Source organism: Xylaria bambusicola, assembly GCF_022495145.1.
Source record: "Xylaria bambusicola strain CBS 139988 unplaced genomic scaffold F5B22scaffold_25, whole genome shotgun sequence".
In the NCBI taxonomy this organism is placed as follows: domain Eukaryota; kingdom Fungi; phylum Ascomycota; class Sordariomycetes; order Xylariales; family Xylariaceae; genus Xylaria; species Xylaria bambusicola.
The window spans coordinates 499,373-509,381 of NW_025953578.1; the positions used below are offsets into that span (position 1 = coordinate 499,373).

A 10,009-nucleotide genomic window follows, 5' to 3' on the forward strand; every position below is an offset into this window, starting at 1 on the left:
GCGTTTTCTGCTACGGGCTCCGTGACGGGTTAAATGAGGCAGACAGAGTAGGTAAATACTCCATTGCGGTGCTAGCCGACGGCACCGTCATCGCAGGATTTAATCCGCGAAGCCGGCATGGGAGGGGTCATTTCCCGATTTTCTTATCCATATTGTTCTTTTTAATCTGAGGAAGGCCCTGCTTGCGAGTTGTCGACCAAGATTGCTGGTGCCCAGGACTGGATAGACATTTGTAAATTATAGAAATATCACCTAAGTTCTTTTTGTCTTCACGACTCTCCTCGAACAACTTGACGCCGTCCAGTCTAGAGTGAGTGATACGACAGTGGAACTATACAGAGCATTACGAGACATAGCGATGGAGTAGACCCAGATAAACCTCCAACTTGCTTCTGAAGTCAAAGATCTGAGTCGAATGTTGCTAAGAAAGAAAGTTTGTTTGACGTTCTAACATATATCAACAAGACTGTTGGCGGCATCTGCGGCAAAATGACCCAACCAGAGAACAAAGTAGAAGAGGAGGATATCGACTCGAAAGACGTGGCGAAAGATCCCACCAAGGCCGAAAAGAAGACGCGAGATGAGGATGAGGCGACAGAGGTTGATGACACCAGCACCATCGGTAGTACATCGTCTTCCTGGGAAGAGGATAGACGGCCGAGCTCACATCCAGCATCGCGCCCTTTATCACACGCCATCTCCGAGTCTGAAATTCGGGATGGCTTTCAGAACCAGAGGGATCCCGAGCTTGGCCCACCGCTCACAGAGAAGGTGGACACCACGGCGCCAAATCCCGACGACCCAAATCTCGTGACGTGGACGGGTCCAGATGATCCTGAGAACCCGAAGAACTGGCCGTTTTCGAAGAAGTGGGCGGCGGTATTTACAGTCTCACTGTTTACTCTGATTTCCCCCATATCCTCGTCGCTCGTGGCACCTGCGCTCGAGTCCATCGCAGAAGAGTTGAAAATCGAGCAGGCTTGTAAGTCGAAACTTCGGTTTCCATATCCCGCATCTCCTGAGTCCCGGATACGCTCACACGAATCGGATCCTGTGAAGGGACGGGGACCATTCACAGCTGACTGGTATGAATATAGTCGAAAAGAACCTCACGCTATCGATTTTCATCCTCGCGTACGCAATCGGCCCCTTGGTGTAAGCCTCCATTCTAACCCAACCCACCTTCCTGCGGCCGCATCTGTACCGGATCCAGACTAACAGCACGATGTGCGCAGATGGGGACCGCTCTCCGAGCTATATGGCCGTGTCCTCGTACTACAGCTCGTGAACCTGCTTTATCTGTTCTTTAACCTGGGCTGCGGGCTCGCGCGCACGAAGGAACAGCTCATCGCCTTCCGATTCCTGGCTGGACTAGGCGGGTCGGCACCCCTCGCCATCGGCGGCGGCGTCCTAAGCGATTTATTCACGGCTGAGAACCGCGGCAAGGCGCTCTCCATCTACAGGTTAGTTCTTTGGGGTCGTTTATTTCCCCTTTAGGCAGGGTTCGGCCGGCTATTGCTCCTGTATACTCCCGGAACATGAACTGAACCTCTTCCCTATCTGGCAATTACTTACTCCAGCGTGTGTAATACAGTCTTGCTCCCCTGCTTGGCCCAGCCATCGGGCCCATCGCCGGCGCTTTCATTGCGCAGAACACGACCTGGCGCTGGGCGTTCTACGCGACCACGATCGCGGACGCCCTGATCCAGGGCGCTGGCGTATTCTTTCTCAAAGAGACGTACGCGCCGCTGCTCCTAGTTTGGAAGAAGCGGCGTCTTGTCAAGGAGACTGGCAACACGGATCTGCACACGCCCTACGACAACCCGAACCGCACCGTCGCCAAGACACTGCGCATCGCGCTTGAGCGGCCCTTCCGGATGATCACCACGCAAATCATCGTCCAGGTCCTCGCCGTGTACATGCTCTACGTCTATGGGTTGATCTACATCGTGCTGACGTCCTTCCCCGTGCTATTTTCGGGCCCCGAACCCGACGGCTACGGCGAACCCGTCGGCATCGGTGGCTTGAATTACATCAGTCTCGGCTTAGGCTTCTTCGTAGGAGCCCAAGTGACCGCGCCGCTCCAGGACCGCATCTACGTTGCTCTGAAGAAGAAATACGGCGGCATCGGTAGGCCCGAGTACCGCGTGCCGATGTTGATCCCGGGCGCCATCCTGATGCCAATTGGTCTCATCGTCTACGGATGGACGGCTGAGTTCAAGACGCACTGGATCTTCCCCAATATCGGCGCGTTCTTGTTCTCCACCGCCACCATCATCAGCTTCCAATGTCTGCAGACGTACCTCGTCGACACCTACACGCGGTACGCCGCCTCCGCCGTCAGCGCCGGCACCGTCTTCCGCTCGCTCGCCGGCTTCGGCTTCCCCCTCTTCGCCCCCAGCCTGTACGAAACCCTCGGCAATGGCTGGGGAAATACGCTCCTGGCCCTGCTTGGCGTCGTTTTGGGTTGGCCTGCACCGTTCTTGCTGTGGAAGTATGGCGAGAAGTTGCGGATGAGGAGTCCATTTGCGGCTGGGGATAAGTAAGCTTGCGAGCACGAGAGGTTATAACTAAGGGGGAAAAAAAAAAAGAAAAAGACAGGGCCTTGAGGACCTGTCATCTGTACCTATTACTCACTTACGCACAAGAATTGCATACAAACTGTTTATCTAGGGTCGCATCCTATTTTTAGCGGTCTTACACGGCGAAAGGCATTCAGGGGAAATAGAATGGGAGGACATAACTAATTGACTTTTTTACTCTCATGGCATAGATCAGTTTGCACTTTGCATTTTCCTCGTGGCTAGCTAGATACGGCTCATTACTAGAACAACCCAGTTCCGTGTAAAAATAATTCAAATGAAGCTTTTTGGTCTTCAAAAGCAATGCGAATGAAGTATGATATAGCCCAGCAACAGCAGTCGAGGATCTATTAACCGAAACCTTTAACGCCTGGACCATTTCACGGAACCACCCTTCTCTGTGCCATCACTAGGTCGTTACTGCTAACGCTCACTCGTCTGAGGGCTGTATAGCTGAGTAAAGTAGACATTAGGCCGAGCGCAGGTATGCAATTAGGTAAAGGTACCAACTACGAAGGTGGCACTAGATATGAGACACTCCTCCCTGGACCGAGTCGCTTCATGTAGCTTCTGTGGCATCCTCCTTGGTATTGACCTTTTTGGCAGGAGGCTCGTCAGTGGTTGTATCGTCGTCTCTGCTTCGCTTGCCGTTCGTCTCTCCCGACTTAGCCTGTTCTGCTTCCAAGATCTTCGCACCCTCTTTGCTGACGTGGATCTTTGGCCGACCATCATCTACTGGTTTAGCCGGAGCCTCCTGGTCGCGAGCACCGTTGTTGTCGCGTCCACCCTGCCCACGGAAGTTCCCCCGGCCACGACCACGACCACGGCCACGGTTATTGTTATCCCGACGGTCACTAAAACCGTTTTTTTGGTCTTGTTCACGGCGCTTCTTCCAGTCATCCTTGTTCGCTCCCCGATCATTGCCTCGGAAATTACCCCGCTGGCCTCGGTGGGATCCACGTCCATATTTACGGCCACTGGCGTTGATCTTACCCTCTCGGATAGCCTCTGATTTTTGCTTCATGTAGTCAAGTTTCCACATTATGTGCAAGGGATGTCCCTTCCACTGAGGCTCAGGTTGCGCCGCCATGAACTTCTCGGCAGTTTCTCTATCTGACCATTCCACGAAGACGGAGCCTTTGAAAACCTTGTCGGGGCCGTCTGCTCGTCGAAGGCGAACCGAGTCGAACTGTCCATATTGTGCGAAGAAGGCTTCGATATCGAATTGCGTAGATGAGGTTTCGTCGCCGAAGCCCTTGACGTACACACTGCGCTCTTCTCGCTTGTTGCGCTTCTCGGTGTCTATCGCGTTTTTCCTGCGGATGGTTTCCTCGCCCTCTGGACCATCAATAACGAAAAAGTTGCTTGCCTTGAGAGCCTTGACGACAGCCTCGTACGGCTTGAAGCGACGCATGCGAGAGAAACTGCAGATTAAGCTGAGTGGGATGGGTTTATTCTCCTCACCACCAACCTTTTCCCACAGAAACTTGTCTTCAGGAAGATTGCTGTCGCCGAAGTAAAATTCAACCTAGAGGCAATATGTGTGAGACGCATAGCCGCACCCTTTGGTGTTGGGGGAAATAAGGCATACCTGTCTGCGAATTTCACGAGGGTCGTCAGTTTCCGCGAGGGATGTGGGATCCGACTTGACAAATTTCTTCTGTGCGTGAGGACCAGACACCCGGAGCATACCAGGTGGTGGTCGAAAGATAGATGGCTTGTCATCATCATCAGCAGGGGTGCTCTGGACCTCGCTTTCTTTAGAATCGCCCCCTTCAGTTGCAGGCTCGTCCGAGGGCTTCTCGTCCGCTGGTGCATCGGTGGATGTCTCGCCTGTTGGCGCCTCGGTTGGTTTCTCCTCTGTTGATGCGTCTGTGGGCTTTTCATCCACTGGAGACTCAGTGTCCTTGGCCGTTTCCTCGGGGACAGGAGCGACAGGAGGGTTGGCGGCCTCAGCAGGCTTAGTGTCGTTGTCGCTCATCTTCACGATTGAATTGAAAGATGGCCGTATAGAAGAACTCCAGGCTGACGAGAGAAGGACTATTCGAAACTCATAAGTATTTAGAGGCAGGTATGGAAGAATGCTCAAGGTAAGTGGTTAAACAAGGTTGTCTTGTGAAGTTGGAGGGGTAAAGGAAAAGGTACGGCGTGAATGATTCACACGGGGTGCTAAAAAGACAAGGAAGCTTTCGCCATGGGAAGCTAGCGAAACACAAATTTGACAAAAAACGATATGCTTACCAGCGAGTATCGATTATGCACTGGGTTTTCGTTGGTCTCTTGACAGGCCCAACGGAGGATATCTGCTGCTTCTCTCAGGGCTCGACGAAAGCGTGGAAGATATTTTACGAAGAACCTGAGGTCGCGCGCGCTAGACAGAGCTTCGCGAAAAACGGGTGGGCTGGTCTGGTACCAAGCTGTAATAGGGAATTGAAGATTGGGATAGCGGGACCTCGTACTGTGAGAATTACCTACCACCTACTGTACATACATACTGTAGGTATGTAGGTAGGTAGGTAGGTACCTACTACATAGATAGGGAGATATCTGGTAAGTACTTTAGGGGTACAAACAGGCACTAGGGTATAAAAGAATAGCAGGCCCTCTCTTTCAGGTACTTACAAGTAGGCACATAAGTATTTACCTACACAGTATCGACCACTTACTGTTAACAAAACAACCCTTCAATGGGTTTCTGCAGCGATGATGGACGTCGAGCTGTTTCTTGGACAATTAGGATGGCCAATGGGGGCTGTCAATTCGTAGGCCCTCTCTCACTCTGGCACTGGTCTATCCTTATCCTCGTTCAGTGAAGCATCACGGCGGGTTGGCCTATCCCGCCGTGGCACAAGTTCAATCAAAAATGGATTCGATATTCTCGTCCTGTGAAAATCCATCATCACATGGCTCTAACTAGGTAGATAGTCGTAGGTCGTAGAAGGAGTTTCATGAAGGAGTTTGAGGCACCTACGATGTAATGTACAATTGATAGATAGACAGTAGAGAGAGGACGGCGGGTGAATATCAACTGTTCAGGGTGCAGCCGCCGACCCAGAAGAGACAACGAAGAAATATCCAAGCACCTAGACTAAGTAAGCATAGCCTCGCCATTGTCGTCGTACATATTGGTAGTAGACATTGCAGATGTTGTTCTGCTGGGTGTACGTAGTAGTATGGATGCGAAGCTCCTCATTCATTACTAATCAAATATAGTATACCCGCCGAGTTACCTAAAGCTATCTACCGGTACACCGTCGCCTCATTCCATAGTCATCCAGATCCTTGGGTGCTTACTTATTATGGCAGTGGTATTGGAGCTGCACACATCCACTACAAATTGTCTGCAAGTACACGGAGCAGTAGTCTCAATCCTAACGACGCCTCCCCCCCGGTCCCCCCCCCTCCGGAACGATGAGTCTAGACAAGCAAAGACGATGGCGCTTCGCGTGCAACAAGACTACTCGAGACTACTGTGTAGAGAAGTAGGGAAAGAGTCCAGAGTGGAGGTGCACGCTAAAGATATCTGATGCATGTACTACTGCGCTTACATACCTATCCATTCTGTAAGGGTATAAGGGTGTAAGGATCTACCCAGGTAAGTATTACTTGCAGCATCATTGCACCACCATGATACCTGCTTCCCACACCCATTCGAGGTTGAGCCCATCTCACCCATTCATGCGCGCCCATTCATGCTCATCTACCCATATGCGGATTGGCTGCCGCACCGCTATGCTGTGTCTCTCGACATGCGCTGTACAGTAGACGATGTCTGTCGGTGCATGTAAGTAGCTCGCTCGGCTCGGCTTAGCAAGCAGTCGCGCGCATCTTCGAGTTGCCCAATGCACCCCTCCCGTGCACGCTTACTCCAGGCCGTTCCCACTCGAGCGCTCAATATCTCCGAGGGCTTCTACTTGTAGTAGTGTTGCTGTCTCACGTTACCATTGCTCATCTGCCTTATGAGACCTCGCACCCGTATATGATGGATCGCTCGTCTGTGCAAGGCTTGGAACCTCACAGCCAGAGCTATCAAGCGGCCACTAACCCCGCGGCGACCCTTCCAACTGCCCCTGCGACTAAAAAGAAGTCTAGGAGGGGCGGAGATCCTTCATTGCAAAAGCGCCGATGTATTAGCACGTACGTAATTCTTTCGTGATCTGATCTCGTCCTTCCGATTTCACTTGTCCCGCCCTGCCCAGTCCTATCTTGTCCCGTCTCGCCCCCAAGCCAGTCTTGCCCTGGCTTGCGACTAGGAATGAGGACGCGCGCTGATAACCATGCCGCCTTTGCAGTGCTTGTATAGCCTGTCGCCGACGGAAGTCAAAATGCGATGGCGCTCTACCCAGTTGCGCTGCCTGCGCCAGCGTGTACGGCACCGAGTGTGTCTACGACCCGAACTCGGACCATCGGCGGAAGGGTGTGTACCGAGAAAAGATTGATAGCATGAAGGCCTCCAATTCGACACTTCACATTCTGATCGAGGCCATTCTCAATGCTCAAGAGGAAGATGTATACGACGTTGTCAAGCGTATTCGCACATGCGACAACTTAGACGTGGTGGCTGAGTCCATGCTCAACCAAGAAAGCGTGGGTGGTGGAACGCAAGACGGAATCCAGTCACAGGATGATTATTCCACTGAAATACCGGTTGAAGGCGAAAGAGATCTTGCCCGGAAAATGGGCGAGCTACGAGTCGAAAACGGGACAACGCGCTTCATTGGCGGTACTTCTCACCTTATACACTGGGATGCGCCCGGCTCACCGACCACCGACTTGGAGGCCGTTGATATGGAGGGAGTGGATGCCGATCCTATTACGAGTTGGTCCACCGTCACCAAAGATCCCGAAGTTGTCACCCATCTTCTAAACATGTACTTCAACTGGCATTATCCTTACTTCACTACCCTGTCGCGGAGTCTATTCTATAGGGACTTTTTCAGGGGCAAGCAGAACGTTGCACCACACAAAATATCTTATTGCTCTTCTTTATTGGTTAACGCTATGCTGGCCCTCGGCTGCCATTTTACGAATGTTAGTACCGCTTACGCAGTAGTGGGCGATAGCTGGACCAAGGGGGACCATTTCTTCAGCGAGGCAAAACGGCTCATTATTGACCATGATGAATACGAGAAACCTCGTTTGACTACTGTTCAGGCTTTAGCGCTGATGTCTGTCAGAGAAGCAGGCTGCGGTCGAGAAGCAAAAGGCTGGGTTTATAGTGGTATGAGCTTCAGAATGGCGCAGGACTTAGGACTCAACATGAATCTGAGCGGTATTAATGGCGACCTCGAGCACCTTAACGAGAAAGAAGTTGATGCTCGGACCGTAACGTTTTGGGGGTGCTTCTTATTCGACAAATGCTGGTCTAACTACATGGGCAGGATGCCCCAGCTTCCCAAAAACTCATACAGCGTACCAAAGTATGACGTTTTCCCGGAAGAGGACGCTGAGAACTGGTGCCCATACACAGACTCAGGGTTCGATGAAAGCTCCAGGCAGCCAGCACGAACGCGCGCAATCGGATTACAACTATCTACGCTATGCGAGATTAGTAGCGACCTTCTACTCTTCTTCTATCACCCTAGCCATATTGGGCGATCCAGCGGCAAATCGGTTGAGCTGAAAAAGTTGAGCGAGCTTCATCGGCGCCTTGAAGAGTGGCACAAAGAATTGCCCGCAGAACTTCAACCTAAAGACGGCCAGTTGCCGAATGTTATTCTCATGCAGTAAGTAAAAAGTCGTCGCGTGTCCCACATATGTATGTATTTGCTGAGTGAGCAATAGCATGTTCTTTCATCTCCAGTACATACACTTATTTCGCCCATTTCTCCGTTACGCCCCAAAGGCTTCACCTCTGCCACCACACGTCTCTCCCCGGAGGATATGCACGGCAAATGCCGGGGCTATATCCAAGCTAATGCGTCTATATAAAAAGATTTATAACCTACGTCAGATCTGTAATATTGCTGTATATATGCTGCACTCGGCCTGCACCATCCACCTATTGAATTTGCCAGAAAAGACCGCAAGGAGGGATATCATACATGGCGTTAAACATCTTGAAGAGATAGCGGAAGATTGGATTTGTGGACGAAGAGCCCTCAGTATCTTAAGTGTCCTTTCTCGCAAATGGAGCGTCGACTTGCCTGACGAGGCAGCTCAGGTCCTACACAGGACCGATGAACGATGGGGCACATTCAATACCTCAGATGTCCCTTCTCCTCGTTCCCACATCCTTGTTACCACAACTAAGAATACACCATCACCTACAGCAAGACTCGATTCCCAAAGTCCCCCAAGGGATCCTGCACCTTCACCCCCGATCATCCCCAAGACTAGTTTGTCTCCCGAACCTGTTGCCACCGGTATGATGCCACCGCCAGACTTCCAGTCACACCCACGCTTGGCAGGACAGCCGATGACTCATGCAGGAGCTGTCATGGGAAAATCAACAGTAGACCTCAGAGTCCTAAACTCCCCAAGCTGGCAACCCGCACCCATAAGCGAAGCGGCACCCCCTTATTCTCAGCCTTATGCCTCTTATCCAAGTAGTGGCCAGGCAGGAGAAAGTTCTCAAAGCATCCCTACTCATGCAGCAACACAGCTGTTGAGACAGAGCTCTATGTTTGTCGCTGATGGACAGGAGTGGTATCTCAAAGACGGCGTGAACTGGCAAGCTGGCTTCAACGCTTGGAACATTGGGAATATGAATACTCCTCAACCCTCAGTTACTATGTCAGATCAGCAACTCTTTCTGTTTAGTCCTAGCGGGCACGCAACAGCAAATGCTGCAAACCGCAGTCAGCTTCCACCAGAATTCAGCTTCGATGGCCTTGATGATTTAGCCTCGTTGGAGGGTTGGGATCTTCCGAACCTTGAGTAGCCGCAATATATGCTATTAAGCATCTTAACTGTATAGCTGTTATCGTGGGTCAGAACACTACACCTTCTCAAGGGACTTGGTACTTCAGACAGGGGGTGGGACAAAACAGGTAGTTCTAATAATTGCCGATTTCAGAGCTATTGGGGATCTACAGAAGTATGAAAGATACAAAGCTAGGAGCAGGAAACTTTATGGCTGTTATGTATCAACGACACTTAACGACTGATGACGAATATAGTGCTACCTTTATATCGTTCACCTTGAACTTCATCATTCATACGTCAATGTGTAGTTTTGTGCCATTTCATGATAAAGTTTATATATTTATCTTTCTAATGAGCCGGAAGGTTGGAGTTACTTGATAACACGCGTGCTACCCATCAGCTACCCATCGACAGTTTCAGTATAATGCAAAATGCACATAGAAGATGTATTCTAGCGGCTGGTATCGCTTATATTATACACGTCAACACAGCCTTATCGCCTTCTATACTAGCCCTGCTACTATGTTCTTCCATCGCTAATCGCACTATACAGACATGAC

At 51.0% G+C, this 10,009-nt stretch overlaps 3 protein-coding genes across 3 annotated transcripts; 2 read left to right on the forward strand and 1 right to left on the reverse strand.

The window, feature by feature from the left end:
- Nucleotides 1-239: 239 nt before the first annotated feature.
- Nucleotides 240-2,631, forward strand: F5B22DRAFT_223920 (major facilitator superfamily domain-containing protein). Its single transcript, XM_047969776.1, has 4 exons — nucleotides 240-982; nucleotides 1,098-1,155; nucleotides 1,236-1,463; nucleotides 1,595-2,631. Exons 1-4 carry the CDS (start codon nucleotides 490-492, stop codon nucleotides 2,544-2,546), a joined length of 1,731 nt encoding a protein of 576 aa, XP_047830177.1. The 5' UTR covers nucleotides 240-489; the 3' UTR covers nucleotides 2,547-2,631.
- A 494-nt stretch (nucleotides 2,632-3,125) lies between these two features.
- On the reverse strand, nucleotides 3,126-4,988 carry F5B22DRAFT_610090 (uncharacterized protein). The gene is made up of 2 exons (XM_047975172.1): nucleotides 4,174-4,988; nucleotides 3,126-4,110 (listed from the first exon to the last, which is right to left on the reverse strand). The coding sequence occupies exons 1-2, from the start codon at nucleotides 4,561-4,563 to the stop codon at nucleotides 3,142-3,144; spliced, it is 1,359 nt and encodes a 452-aa protein (XP_047830178.1). The 5' UTR covers nucleotides 4,564-4,988; the 3' UTR covers nucleotides 3,126-3,141.
- Nucleotides 4,989-6,335: 1,347 nt separating this feature from the next.
- Nucleotides 6,336-9,791, forward strand: F5B22DRAFT_223915 (fungal-specific transcription factor domain-containing protein). Its single transcript, XM_047969775.1, has 3 exons — nucleotides 6,336-6,719; nucleotides 6,875-8,308; nucleotides 8,367-9,791. The coding sequence occupies exons 1-3, from the start codon at nucleotides 6,562-6,564 to the stop codon at nucleotides 9,463-9,465; spliced, it is 2,691 nt and encodes an 896-aa protein (XP_047830179.1). The 5' UTR covers nucleotides 6,336-6,561; the 3' UTR covers nucleotides 9,466-9,791.
- The last annotated feature ends 218 nt before the right edge of the window (nucleotides 9,792-10,009 follow it).

Coding starts and splice junctions, on each gene's coding strand:
- F5B22DRAFT_223920 (XM_047969776.1), top strand. CDS start 490: ATGACCCAACCAGAGAACAAAGTAGAAGAGGAGGATATCGACTCGAAA. Junction 1,156..1,235: donor TACGCAATCGGCCCCTTGGT/GTAAGCCTCCAT, acceptor CGATGTGCGCAG/ATGGGGACCGCTCTCCGAGC. Junction 1,464..1,594: donor AAGGCGCTCTCCATCTACAG/GTTAGTTCTTTG, acceptor TGTGTAATACAG/TCTTGCTCCCCTGCTTGGCC.
- F5B22DRAFT_610090 (XM_047975172.1), bottom strand. CDS start 4,563: ATGAGCGACAACGACACTAAGCCTGCTGAGGCCGCCAACCCTCCTGTC. Junction 4,111..4,173: donor CTCGTGAAATTCGCAGACAG/GTATGCCTTATT, acceptor TATTGCCTCTAG/GTTGAATTTTACTTCGGCGA.
- F5B22DRAFT_223915 (XM_047969775.1), top strand. CDS start 6,562: ATGATGGATCGCTCGTCTGTGCAAGGCTTGGAACCTCACAGCCAGAGC. Junction 6,720..6,874: donor AAGCGCCGATGTATTAGCAC/GTACGTAATTCT, acceptor CCGCCTTTGCAG/TGCTTGTATAGCCTGTCGCC. Junction 8,309..8,366: donor CCGAATGTTATTCTCATGCA/GTAAGTAAAAAG, acceptor AGTGAGCAATAG/CATGTTCTTTCATCTCCAGT.